General features: G+C 46.0%; 1 protein-coding gene across 1 annotated transcript in view; it reads right to left on the reverse strand.

Moving 5' to 3' along the window:
- The window catches only part of prex2 (phosphatidylinositol-3,4,5-trisphosphate-dependent Rac exchange factor 2), a 317,978-nt gene that overhangs the window by 141,724 nt on the left and 161,254 nt on the right, over positions 1–15,000 (reverse strand). Inside the window, exons 15-17 of the mRNA XM_084325913.1 lie at positions 13,707–13,801; positions 10,907–10,989; positions 6,831–6,921 (exon numbers count right to left, since the gene is read on the reverse strand). Of these exons, the coding sequence (XP_084182039.1) occupies positions 6,831–6,921; positions 10,907–10,989; positions 13,707–13,801 (269 nt within the window). The remainder of the gene's footprint in view (positions 1–6,830; positions 6,922–10,906; positions 10,990–13,706; positions 13,802–15,000) is intronic.

Here is a 15,000-nt window from a genome sequence, read left to right on the forward strand (position 1 = left end):
ATACTGTGTGATCCAATCTATAGTGTGCTCCAGAGAGAAGGGCACAGAGTGGCTCTGTTCCAAATCTATAGTGTGCTCCAGAGAGGGCATGGGGGGACAGCTCAAGGAAGGAAGAGGGGTGGACGGAAGAGATGGAAGGAGGGAGGGGAGAGAGGCAGGGAGGGGAGAGAGGCAGGGAGGGGAGAGAGGCAGGGAGGGGAGAGAGGCAGGGAGGGGAGAGAGGCAAGGAGGGGAGAGAGGGATGGAGGGGAGAGAGGCAGGGAGGGGAGAGAGGGAGGGAGGGGAGAGAGGCAGGGAGGGGAGAGATGGAGGGAGGGGAGAGAGGCAGGGAGGGGAGAGAGGCAGGGAGGGGAGAGAGGCAGGGAGGGGAGAGATGGAGGGAGGGGAGAGAGGCAGGGAGGGGAGAGATGGAGGGAGGGGAGAGAGGCAGGGAGGGGAGAGAGGCAGGGAGGGGAGAGATGGAGGGAGGGGAGAGAGGCAGGGAGGGGAGAGATGGAGGGAGAGGAGAGAGGCAGGGAGGGGAGAGAGGCAGGGAGGGGAGAGAGGGAGGGAGGGGAGAGAGGCAGGGAGGGGAGAGAGGGAGAGAGGGGAGAGAGGGATGGAGGGAGGGAGGGGAGAGAGGGATGGAGGGGAGAGAGGCAGGGAGGATATGAGGACATGAGGAACGTGGCTCTTTGGTCTTTTCTGCAGCTGGAATACACCTACCATCTCACTCACTCACTCACTCTCTCTCTCTCTCTCACACACACACACACACACACACACACACACACACACATGCAGGCACACAAGATGCCCAAGCCACCGCCACATTATCCTTACACACATGCCATATACACACACGCGCACACACACACGCGCGCACACACACACACACACACACACACCCACATGCACACGCACACACACATTCCATGACAGGAAGTTCCAGCCCTGCTGAGCAGGCTGCTGTGTCTTCTCTTCAGGTCTCAGTGGGGAGGCTGGCGGGAGGCTGGCGGAGCTCTGAGTCTATCCAGGCTTATCTCTCTTCTTCCTCATCCTACTGTGAGGCGCTGCGCCCAGAACAAACACCACAGCAGAAAACACACTGCAAATACTAATCTCATCTGAACATGGCATTTCATCTGGTATTAGGTCTTAAAAGTATTTGTGTGTGTGTGTCTCTGTGTGTGTGTGTCTCTGTATGTCTGTGTGTGTCTGTGTGTCCCTCTGTGTGTGTGTGTCTCTGTATGTCTGTGTGTGTGTGTGTGTGTGTATGTGTCTCTCTGTGTGTCTCTCTCTGTGTGTGTGTGTGTGTGTGTGTGTGTGTGTGTGTGTGTGTGTGTGTGTGTGTGTGTGTGTGTGTGTGTGTGTGTGTGTGTGTGTGTGTCTCTGTTTGTTTGTCTGTGTATCTGTGTGTGTGTATCAGTGTGTGTGTGTGTGTGTGTGTGTGTGTATGTGTGTGTCTCTGTTTGTTTGTCTGTGTATCTGTGTGTGTGTATCTGTGTGTGTGTGTGTCTGTGTGTGTGTGTGTTTCTGTGTGTCTGTGTGTGTGTGTGTGTGTGTGTGTGTGTGTGTGTGTGTATCTGTGTGTGTGTGTGTGTTGTGGTAGAGACGGGCTGTGGTTGTGGTAGAGACATGATCATAATGCACCGAGTCTGCCGAACACGTAGAGACAAACCCTGAGTCGATCAGAGCTTCCTACGCTGAGCTATGGTAACTTTCACGCACCTACCACATAATACCTCCTTGAATCTCCTTGAATACTTTTCCATTTCCTTTATCCTGTAGTTGGGTTATAAGATCTCTCACAATACGAGAGATCTCTCTCTCGCTCATCGTCACATCATACTAACAAAGCCACAATGGCTGCTATCAGTCTGGAAGGTGTTAGTGTGGGGGGGGGTTACAGTATATGTATGGAAATGATCTCTGGGTAAAGTAGTCTGCATGCACAGTTAACCACTTAAGGATCGGACAGACCGTATTTGGGCCGTCACGCACTTGCGCGCATGTCGTAGCACTTTGCGCTCGTCTGCCTGCTCTAGGCTGCGTTTTCGCCGATCAACCAATACATTGTTGGAAAGTTGAATTTGCCACCTTTCGATCGTCAACTCACTCAACCTATTGCGTGATTCCATTCTCGAGTTACAAGACGAAACATCCGGCGAGCGTCATTTGACAAGCCGTGACCACGTCCGGTTGTGAGCGGTCCTGAACTGACCGCTGATACCGAAGGTTATTGACCACCGCAATCTCAGACGAGTGCTGACAGTGGGGGAAGGTGACACAAGAAGACGAAGAAGTCTTTTGTTTTGACTCGAGAGGCGAAATGAATGGCAGTGGACGGCCATTTTGGATAATGACGCATCATTTTTACTTGTACACACATTACAAAAACCTTTGTGAAACACATATTCTTCGTGGGATTTTAATAAACTTTGGACCTGTACTACATAAGACTTCAGGCTATGGGACCATTATGTTTTCCAGCTCCTACCTCTCAGCTGGAACTTAAAAACAGGCATGTGGCAACAAGTAAAAAGAAATGAGAGTACACAAAACTTTTACTTCAGTGTGTTCAACCCTCTGTTACTCTATTTCATTAGCACTCAAAGTGATTTTTCCTTATCGTGTAAGAAACTTCAGAATGTTACCTTTCAAAAGAGACCAGACCCATGCATGTGCTATGAGTATAAAGTATACTAAATAGCTAATTACTTTGGGTATGCAATGGTAAAAAGAAAATAATAATACTATAAATAACTAAAATGTTTGCCCGCCAACAATGGCCGCCAACAACGAGTTAACTCGTTATAGCCCACCAATCGAATTCTGCCAACAACAAGTATACTCGTTATTATGATGGTTATTTCTTTTATTAGCTATTTCCATTAATAATTCATCCTGCTGTGCTGTGGGAATGTGTGGCACTCTGTCTGAGATCGCAACGGTCCGATACCGCCGCCTGGTGGTATACGGTCGATGTTGCACTTACTTTCTGAAGGAAGCTTGACTCTGTGCGTCAGTGAATGTCTTCCGGGCGGAGTTATCTTGTAACGTGGATCAAGATACACACTCGATTGCATTGAATCGCCTTCGGGACGCCAGAATCATTATGCTTTTGGGGCTTATGGCGTGGGCCAAATGGACATACGATCTAGCAGATGGCAATCAAATAATTGGAATATTCTTTTTGCAGTCTCATCGGCCACAGGTAAGAGCAATCTAACGTTAATTTCAGCTTGATTGTCCATTGCCATCAGAGCCATTGCTCTGATCAACGTATGCCGTTGTACTAACGAATGCCGTTATTGACAATCGATTAATCATAAACGACCCCCCCCCTTTCCTGCATGCATGATGGAACATAATATACCGATCATATGCATTTGAATTTTTAACTATAGTGTGTATAGGGACGAAATGCCAATGGATTAAGTATAATATGCGTCGCGGCCTATTACTAGCGTTCCAGGAATTATCCTAGACCACTCTAAAACTATACTTATATTCACCACGGTATGTAAGGGATAATGTATAGCTACGAGGTCATTGTCGCAAAATAAGTGACCGATACGGAGTTTAGAATACCGAGGCGCCTCGCCGAGGTGTTCTTTAAACGTAGTGAAGGTCAATTATTTTGCGACAAAGACAGAGTATAGCTCCGTGAAGCTCTGAGAGCGCGCACCAAAGCATACAACGACGGCCTAGTGGCAGGCAACATGAATGACCACAAGGTGGCGCGATACAACGTAAGGAGGACAGTGACAGAGGCCAAACGGCGCTACAAGGATCAAATTGAACTCCAGTTTGAACAGGCTGACTCTAGAGCTATGTGGCAGGGGCTCAAAACGATGACAGACTACAAAGGCGCCTCCCTCAAACTGAACAGTGACATCTCCTTAGCAAATGACCTCAATACCTTCTATGCGAGGTTTGATGCTGGTAATAACAACACCAGCCCACAAGCCACGGCAATGGGGGGGGGGGGGGGGGGGGTCTGCTGCTGATGGAGACTCAGTGTTCAGGGTAACAGAGCATGAGGTGAGGCGGACCTTTAAAAAAGTGAATATCAGGAAGGCAGCAGGTCCGGACGGCATCCCCGGCCGCGTCCTAAAAGTCTGTGCCGACCAACTGGCCCCGGTATTCACGGACATATTTAACCTGTCCTTAGAACAGGCTGTCATCCCCACCTGCCTGAAGAAGTCCACTATTATCCCTGTACCCAAAAAATCCAAGCCTGCTTGCCTCAACGACTACCGCCCTGTAGCTCTCACCTCCATAGCCATGAAGTGCTTTGAGAAGCTAGTAAAGGGCTACATCTGCTCCTCCCTCCCTATCAACATGGACCCCCTGCAATTTGCATACCGCCCCAACAGGTCCACGGAGGACGCCATAGCCCATGTGCTGCACACAGCAGCATCACACCTGGACAAGAGGCAGGGGAACTATGTGAGAATGCTATTCATCGACTACAGCTCGGCATTCAATACCATAGTCCCCTCCATACTCATAGCCAAGCTCAGGGACCTGGGCTTGAACTATGACCTCTGCCAGTGGGTCTTGGACTTCCTGACGGGCAGACCCCAGGTGGTGAGAGCAGGCAACTGCACCTCCTCATCCATCACCCTCAACATAGGGGCCCCCCAGGGCTGTGTTCTGAGTCCCCTCCTCTACTCCCTGTACACACACGACTGTGTGGCTCAGCGGAGTAGCAATACAATCATCAAATTTGCTGACGACACAGTGGTGGTGGGCCTGATCTCTGCCAACGACGAGAGGGCCTACCTGGAAGAGGTCAAGGTCCTGGCGGGATGGTGCCAGGAAAACAGCCTCTCCCTGAACGTCAGCAAAACAAAGGAGATGATTGTGGACTTCAGGAGGTCGGGGGTCAAGGACTACAGCCCCCTCAGCATCGATGGGGCACAGCTTTAAGTACCTCGGAGCCTACATATCCGAGGACTTGACATGGACCACACACATTGACAGTGTTGTGAAGAAGGCACGACAACGCCTCTACTTCCTCAGGCGCCGAAGGAAGTTCCAAGTCAGTCAGAAGATCCTTAAGAACTTCTACTCATGTACAATAGAGAGCATCCTGACTGGCAACATCACCTCCTGGTTTGGGAATAGCACTGCACAAGACCGAAGCAGACTACAAAGAGTGACACGTTCAGCCGAACGCACAATTGGAGGGGGGCTCCCCACCCTCCAGAACATCTACAACAAGCGTTGCAGGGGCAAGGCTAAGAGAATCATTAAAGACTCCAGTCACGGCCTCTTTGAACTGCTGCGGTCAGGCAAGCGATACCGGAGTCTCAAGGCGAGCACAGAAAGACTCAGAAGAAGCTTCTATCCCCAGGCCATCAGGCTGCTAAACGAACAATGAACACTACACAACAACAACCATCAAATGCACATAGCACACACATCCACACGCACACACTCACTTTAAACAAACACACTGTAGCACCCACTCCACACACTTTATAGCACACACCCACTTTAAACAAACACACTGTAGCACCCACTCCCCACACTTTATATTTATTGATGAAGGATTGCACTACAACTCGTACACCTTACTGTAAATTGTACCTAAATTGTACCTCATCCCATTCTGCTTGCACTATATAGTACTGTACATTAGTACACTGCATAGTATTGTATATTATATGGTAACTCAGTTACGTCTATTCTGCATCGAACATTGTACATATGTCTATACTGAACACTGTGACCTCATTTTCTACTTCTAAATTACATGCTATACTATGTTATTTGATACTATCTTGTCTAGCACAGTCTCTGGAGCGTAACAGTAAGAAGCATTTTGTATGAAAGTATTCTGTACTTCTAAACTTGAACTTGAAACTATACATTATCCCGCTTATTACATGGCTAACTTACTAACAATATACTTCATTTTACACCATCGACAAGACGAGATCAAATGCAGACGCAGTTCTGTTCTGTCGCTCCGCCCTGTCATCGCCAGCAGCTTCCCCGGCAGCCGGCAGTGTCTGATTGCACTGATGTCAGTGGGCTTGATTGCGAACAGCTGCGCACAGCGGTCATTATTGCTCGGCAGAGGTCCGTTATCGAGTAATAAGGGACCTCTGACGAGCGCTATTGACCAATCACAGTCAAGCATTTCGGCGAATGTTAAAACGCCATGTAATAAAAAACGACAATGTATGGATGGAAAAAATATTGCTTTTCCACATCTTGAACGATAGATACCCGATGTCAAATGGGCCATAGTATTGCATATATAGCTATAATATTTAAATAGTTATAGCCCTGCAAACAAGGTGAGCGACTCCCACCGTTTACAGTGATGGTGTCAGCTGCTAAGGATGAGGATATTGCGTGGCAGTCAATGTGTTAAGGTTAACAGAAACAGCTCCAGTTATTTCGAGGCCTGTGGCTCAAAACAAGCTATTGTTGTTATCATCATGGTTCATAAGACATAGATTGAAAAGTATCTGCCCGATTTGTACAAGTGATGGCTTATTTTGAAGGTATGAACCTGTACTCTTATATCATGTAAAAAGGATTTTTGAAGATTGCTCAACGAGACCCTAAACTCTGTGCCTGGTCACATATTACTTTAAAAATAAATTATATAAAATTCCTAATTCTCATATGCTTTTTCTTATTGTATATGGTTACGCACCACCTGCTCTCACTCAAAGCGGTACGACTGACTGATGCGCCATGAAACGACCGATGTGTCACAGAGAAACCAAACGTATAGGACGGACAGACGCCGGTGATGCGGTCTGGGAATCAAATCGACATGACGGACGCCACATGTGAGAGGACGAGCCTCCTGGTTAATCTACCTTGTAATCCTCGGCCCGGTGTGAAGCACTTGGTCTGCTCAAAGGCCCGCGCCACCACCGCCCCTCTCAGCATGCTGCTGATGGAGTCCACCTGGAGAGAGAGAGAGAGAGAGAGGGAGGACCACAGGTTACATACTGTGTGTATATGTTACACACAGACACTTAACAAGAACACCACTGGGAATGTTTGTAACCACGAGTAAAACAGACCTCTAATCTGAGTTTACGAGTCAGAACGAACTAAGAAAAAATAACTCTGCAGGGATACATTTAATATTTATTTAGCATACTTTCCATGTATAATGTGTATTTAGCATAGTCCTCATGTATATTATGTATTTAGCATACTTCCCATGTATAATATGTATTTTCAATATGTATTTAGAATAGCCTACCCTGGATATGGTCAAACTAAAATGGACTGGGGCTGTCCAACAGTGCCAGACTATCTACCCTGAAAGTAACTGGTCAGCTTAAAAGCAATGAACCCACAGCTGAGCTAAGATAGAAAGCAAATTGAAACAACGAAAAAATGCAATCCTCATGCACTCACAAACGGGATCATCCCTATTTTCCCCGGGTCCTATGTTCCCCGGGTCCTATGTTCCCCGCTTGATTGATTAATTGATTGAAAATTGTATTAATTTCTATTATTTTATTAATTATTAATTTCCGCCTTGTTTCGAACTGGTTAAGCTTAGGCCCTCTTTCGAAGTTGGTTAAGGTTAGTTTGGAATCAGGGCTGGTGGTCTAAAATGTTCAATCAATCAATCAATCAATCAAGCGGGGAACATCGGACCCGGGGAACATAGGACCCGGGGAACATAGACATGCTCCCCTCACAAACATAACCAACACCTGCCCTGACAAATAATAGGGACTCTAAGTTATTCGTATAATAAATAACCACTAAACTGCTAAGCAGACATAAGGAGAAGGGGGGGGGGGGGAATAAACAACAAAAAACCTGTACAGATGGAAGCCTCAAAATGTGTAGATAAGAAAATAAATAAAAACAAAGAGGTATTATAGAAAAAAAACTCAATAAGCCACAAAGGCACCTCCTAAAGGCCTCTACATGCTACAGCAAATTCAAAGCAACTTCAACACAACATCGGCGCAATTTCAGCGCGCTTGTTGCAGACAGTCTTGTAGACTGTGTTGCGAGGACGTTGCGTACCTGTCTCCAAAATCTAATCTAAAGACCCGTTGCGTTGGTATTGCGTAGCAGTGATTGGTTGGTAGTGAATGGGGGCGGGGCTGTCTGTCACTTCTAGTGTTTTCCTGGCTCGAGACCAAAAGAAAACTTTCTGACAGGAGCTCGAGACCAAAAGAAAACTTTCTGACAGGAGCTCGATAGCTAGTGTATTGTTTCATTACACTTGTTTAATTGTTTGTTTAAAATGAATCAAATGCAGGAACGTATTGCAGAGGAGGTCCGAAAGTACAAACATTTATATAATAGCGGGTCTAAAGACTACAAGGATAGCATTATGACGATGAATCCGTGGAAGGAGATTGGGGAAACAATGGGGATGGACTGGGTTGATGTGGCGATATAACTATATTACACTATATACAAGAACACAAGCGAAAACAAACATAAACAGGGCTATTATTATACTAACGATGTATGGTTGAGAAGGGAAATCCGTTTGTAATTGCTAGAGTGCGCACCTTCGGCTGCCCAAAGTATTCAGGCGGGCTGGGCGCGCTCGAGCCGCACATCCGGGGTACATTTTGTTGCATCATAGGCTGCGCGTTGATTTTGCAGAAGCATAAAGGTAATGTGTCTGCAACACCGTTGCTTTGTCGATGTTGTGTTGAAGTTGCTTTGAATTTGCTGTAGCATGTAGAGGCCTTAATACATAAGTGTATGTGCAGTAGTGGACAAATGACAGTTCTATAGAAACAAAAGAAAACTGTCGTGAAAATAAACACTACAATAAAAGGATCAGCTTCTAGTAAACAAAGTGTAAAATAATGCCAGTAGCCTGAAACAAGAATGGCTACAAAGAAAGGCTAAATGCTGAACAGGGCAGAGAACAGCACTACACTAATATAATATAAGAAAGTTTGACCAGACGTATAGCCAACACGAAAGGGAATAAGAAAGCAACTAACCCTGTGTGATTCAAACTTAAAAATAGACTCAGCTGCACTGAATCAGGTGCAATCATGCCCACACACCTGCCCTACCAAGGGGCAATTAACCAGTTGACAGCTGTACATCACAGGAATACAAAACAAAACAAAGCAAAAACACACACACACACACACACACACACACACACACACACACACACACACACACACACACACACACACACACACACACACACACACACACACACACACACACACACACACACACACACACACACACACACACACACACACACACACACACACACACACACACACACACACACACACACACACACACACACACACACAAAGCCCCTGTCAACACAATTGCTATGCAGTGTGTAAACAAAGCTGGGGAAACAATAAAACAAACGTCAGGAAATGCCCCCAAACTGCAGAGGCAGCGCAGCATGACAGGGTTTTCCGTTTTCCTCTCCCTGGTGATGGAGATATCCTCCACTCCTCCACTGGGCTTGTGTCCATAGCGGACCGCTTTGAAAAGCAAAAAAAAAAAGCTCAGAGCGTTTTCCTGAGTCTCGCGACTGCCGTGGCTCAGCCACTTCCTCGATGTTGATTGGTCGGTTGAAAAGAGTTACCTTGATGAGTGGCGCTCCTTTCCAAAAGTTGAACTAGTTTCAACTTTAGGCGCTGGGAGTGCTCCGCCCAAAAACGCTGCCGCCGAGAGCGCTAAAACGCGAGGCGCGGCGCTGGGAAAAAGAGCGCGCCTGTCGCGTCTGTAGCACAGAAATGAATGACAGAAAGGAGCTGACAACTCATAAAACGTCCGCTGTGGACACAAGCCCTAACTCTCTGCTCCCTCTGTGTGTGTGTGTGTGTGTGTGTGTGTGTGTGTGTGTGTGTGTGTGTGTGTGTGTGTGTGTGTGTGTGTGTGTGTGTGTGTGTGTGTGCGTGCGTGCGTGCGTGCGTCGACCCATTTCCTAAGGTATCAAAAAAGGTCAAGGGTCAATGTTAGGCTCCTCACACATTAAGCTTTCCTAAGCACGTGTGGGCCTCACGTCATGACAATATAGCAACAGGGAACAGGAGAAGAAAAACATAAAACTTGTTACAGGAAACTATTTACAAATTGTGAACAACAAGTCAGCAAGAGGGGTACATCTCTGGCAGCTAAGGTAACATGTCTTTTTTGTGGCATTCTAGCAGGTAATTCTGCTACAGTAGGCCATTTAATAATAACTTAATAACTGCATTTATATAGCACCTTCCATACAGGAATCGCAGCTCAAAGTGCTTCACAGCAAATAGCATAAAATTAACATAGGCATAAAATGAGCATACCGACAGAAAAAAAGCAATGCGTAAAGTGCAGACATAAGAATAGGCATAAAATAGACAATAAAAGTAGTGCAGTGTAGAAAGTGCAGACATAAGAATATAGGCATAAAACAAGTATACAATAGACAGGATCAAAGTAATGCAGTAAAATAGCTCTCATTTACAGTACAATAATCATCTGCTTTGACACCCGAATTTCCCCAAGGGGATTAATAAAGGATCATCTAATCTTATTTTATGTCTTTAAATGTTATCCATATTAAAAGGCCAAGGTGAAAATATACGTAACAGCTTACTTTTTAAAATACTTAGTGAGCTTGCCTCCCTAATCTCCATAGGTTAGTGTTTCACAGCTTTGGTGTGTAACTAGCAAAGGCTGCATCCCAAATCTTCTTCTGGCTATTGTTGGGAACCTTCAGTAAACAGGTAGTAGGTGATCGTAGTGTTCTTCGGGGGCATATCATTAATAAGTGAATTTGCAATGTAGCTTGGTCCTGTTCCATTTAGTGCTTTTAGTAAGGAGGAGCACCTTAAAATAAATTCTAAAAATTTTGGTTTTAGAATCCTATCCTCTGTGGATGTCCATGGATCATCCATGGATAATCTGGCTGGCTCTTAGCGGACGGACCCACCTGACTGAAGAGATGTTCCAGGAAGCTGTGGAGTTTCTTCTGCTTGTCATGGGAGAGCCAGACGCTGGTAGGCATGTCGTCTCCTGCGGAGGAGAGACCGTTTATAGCTGTAGTTTATACTGTAATGAATGTACACATTTACATACATTTACATGCATACATTACATCAGTCATTTAGCTGATGCTTTGATCCAAAGCAACTTAAAATTGTGTTGCAACAAAGCCAATGGGATTCACTGGCGGCAGCCAACAATAAGTGGTGGTGTTTCATCTAAGTGCCAAACTCACAGTGCTTCACTTGGGAGTGCATAACAAGCACAGCTTTTCTTTCCCCATATTACATGAGATGAGTTTAAATAGGTATGCTTTTAGTCTGCTGTGGAATATTGAGCTGTCCTGACTGTGGTGGGAAGTTCATTCCACCACCGTGAGTCTAGGAATAGCCAGCTGTGTGTCGATGTCCCCCTGGGTGGCCGAAGTAGAGTGGGTCTCAGGGTCGGGGTCTGGGGGGGGGGGGGGGGGGGGGGTGTACCATCTAGAGCAGAGCGTAGGGGTCTGGAGGGGGTGTAGTTAGAGACCAGACTGTACCATCTAGAGCAGAGCGTAGGGGTCTGGAGGGGGTGTAGTTAGAGACCAGACTGTACCATCTAGAGCAGAGCGTAGGGGTCTGGAGGGGGTGTAGTTAGAGACCAGACTGTACCATCTAGAGCAGAGCGTAGGGGTCTGGAGGGGGTGTAGTTAGAGACCAGACTGTACCATCTAGAGCAGAGCGTAGGGGTCTGGAGGAGGTGTAGTTAGAGACCAGACTGTGCTGCAGGGAACACCAGGTCAAGAGTCTTTAACCTTCTGTAGTGTGGTAGTGAAAGGGTTAAGTGGATCCATGCAGCCGTGGGAGTCAGTACAGCTCTTTAAGGAGCGGGGGTTATATGGACCGGGCATACTTGGGCATGTGTGTGTGTGTGTGTGTGTGTGTGTGTGTGTGTGTGTGTGTGTGTGTGTGTGTGTGTGTGTGTGTGTGTGTGTGTGTGTGTGTGTGTGTGTGTGTGTGTGTGTGTGTGTGTGTGTGTGTGTGTGTGTGTGTGTGTGTGTGTGTGTGTGTGCGTGCGTGCCTGCCTGCGTGCGTGCGTGCGTGCGTGCGTGTGTGTGTGTGTGCTGAGTGATTAGCTTCTAACAGACAAGAAAAAAACAGGTGATATCTGACATATATGACACACACAGCTGTGCAGTGTGAGGTGAGCGTGTACGTTTGGCACGGTGGTGAAGTGGTTAACTGGTTTCCCCTCCAGAAAAAGAGACAAGCCCAATGGAAAAACATGCACAGCAGATTGCTAACACTGCTGTGTCCCTGACGAAGGGCGACAGGATGGGTCAAGCAAGCGCAAGGACAACATTTAATCTGTGATTGACCCTGTGCACGTGTGTGTGTGCGTCGTGTCCCTATAATGTGTCGCCCATCGCATGTGTGTGTCGCTGCATGACTATGTTGCAATGTGTGCAATGAATAAAGACTTCTTCAAAGTCCAGTTTAATTCGTTTAATTAATGTGCGTGTGCATACGTGGGTGCGAGGCGTGTGCACGTGCGTGCGTGGACATGCGTGCGTGTGTGCGTGAGTGTGTGGCTACACATAATGGGCTTCGTTTATCAAGCAAAACACGCGTACATCTGAATGGAGAGCTTTTTAAATAAACACTACCAACCACATTTCCATTTAAAATGACATTATAATGAGTCCTTGGAAACAGTTGGTCTGTAAAAACACTGTATTGTGTTTTGAGTAAACTGTAGTAAAGTTGTTTATCAACTTCCAACGTTTTACACGTAAGGAAATATTGATAAATGAGACCCAGCGTGTGCAGCCTGCTAAATATGTACTGTATCATGTACAGTATGTACATACAGTGAACCAAAATACACACTGATTCATGCAAACAAACACATGAACTCACATGCGTGCACAGTTTGCACACAAAACACCCATGCAAGCACACACACACACATGTGCACTTATCCATATGGCCCTCGTCAAGCCAGCAGCCAAGTAGCGTGAATAGAACCAGGTTTGAAATAAGCAATGTACTGTGTGTGTGTGTGTGTGTGTGTGTGTGTGTGTGTGTGTGTGTGTGTGTGTGTGTGTGCGTGTGCGTGCGTGAGCGTGTGTGTGTGTGTGTGTGCGTGTGTGTGTGCGTGAGCGTGTGTGTGTGTGTGTGTGTGTGTGTGTGTGTGTGTGCGTGTGTGTGTGTGCACATGTGCATCCATTCATGTGCAGTAATCTGTTTCTGACAGACCGGAATAAAGGTGTGTGTGTGCGTGTGTGTGTGTGTGTGTGTATGTGTGTGGGGTGGGGGGTTGGGTGGGGGGGGGGGGTATGTAACTGGACACACAGCTGTGGAAAATGGTCACCAAAAACCCATGTGAGAGTTGTGGCTGCTGCCATATCCAGTAACATTCATCCCAACCTCTCTCTGTTCTCTCAGCTCAGTCATCAACTGTCAGCCATGGATTGTATGGATTGTGACCTGCAGCTGGAACCCTGCATTCTGCATCATCATACAGTATCATGGTATATGGTTGTTCTGATTTATCATAGTATCATAGCATATGGTTATTCTGATTTATCATACAGTATCATGGTATATAGTTATTCTACTTCATCGTATAGTATCATGGTATATAGTTATTCTGATTGATCATATAGTATCATGGTATATGGTTATTCTGATTTATCATATAGTATCATCATGGTATATGGTTATTCTATGGTTAATGTTAATTCACTGGTCCATGAGTTATGTCTCTACCTGAGTCCATGTCGTCACTGTGGACGTAGGAGCTACAGTGGCTGCTGCAGACGCTGGTGAAGGAGGCGATGGAGTTCCTGTTGCTGTTACAGTCACTGGAGACGAGAGAGAAGCAACATTAGAGAAGCAAAAACATTCTTCCTGATCACTGCGATCTTCCCTTGCACCTATAATAAAAATCACACCGTCTTGGTCAATTTGTCGGGTGTGCAATCTCACGCGTGAGATGGGATTCTGAGAACTGAATGTTCTAATGATGATGATGATGAGGTCTCGAATTATGAGAGAAGTCCGAGAAGAAGCAAACAAGTTTGATCGTGATGTTGATAACCGTATCTTTCCATTAAATCTCACCCATTCTACAGAATACCTGCAGGAAATCTCAACTGTATTCCATGTACATTCATATTTCACTCTCATTTTCGATCCCACCTTTTCTCTACACTCTACCTCCCTTCCTATCCCCATTTCTATATCTCTCCCATCTACTCTCTCCCCTCCTTCTCTCTTTCTCTATCCCTCTCTCTCTCCCTCACACCAAATTCTATATTACATTCTCTCTACTCTCCCTCCCCCGCTTTATCCCTCCCTCTCCATATTTCTCTATACAGTGTATACTATGGCCATGTCCAGACAAAAACTATTTTGATCTTTTTCGTTTTCATTTAAAAAAAAGTTTTTCGTAAAAACGAAATTGTCTCAAGAAATAAGTGCATGCCACAAATGTACAAAATAAATGTCTTTCCTGTTTTAGACGTCGCTCTTTTATTTTGAAACCCGACCGGAAGTGTTATCGTTGTTTTCACTAGCGGAACAACTTGTGCTGTCCGGTTCTGTGCTTTTGAGCTCACACTAGTTTTCCAAAGGAGAGGAGAGAGACCGCGGCTCACATGCGCAAATGCATCTACAAGCAATCAATGATGAGGAGGTACATATCCCTTACCTGAACTACCGGCTCTCAACCACCAGGTGGCCTAGTTCAGTGTATTCATCTTTGTTATCTTTTATTTATTAATGTCCTGTCTGTCATCACCAATCTGTTGTGTGTTCATCTGTTGTCTTTACTGTGCCCCATTGTCTAATTTAGTTTTGTCTCCTTGTGTCTGTATCTATGTGCTGTTTGGTGTTGTCATGTTTCTGTATATTTCCTCTGTTATGTTTCCTGTTTAGTCATGACCCCAGCTGTGTGTCATTTCACTAATCATCCTCTTGTCTCTAATTAGTCCTGGCATTTAAGTGTTGTCAACCCAGCTGTCCTTTGCTGGGTCATTACTTTTGTTTGCTGTTACCCTTG

Source organism: Notolepis coatsorum (genome assembly GCF_963971535.1).
Source record: "Notolepis coatsorum genome assembly, chromosome: 12".
Taxonomy (NCBI): domain Eukaryota; kingdom Metazoa; phylum Chordata; class Actinopteri; order Aulopiformes; family Paralepididae; genus Notolepis; species Notolepis coatsorum.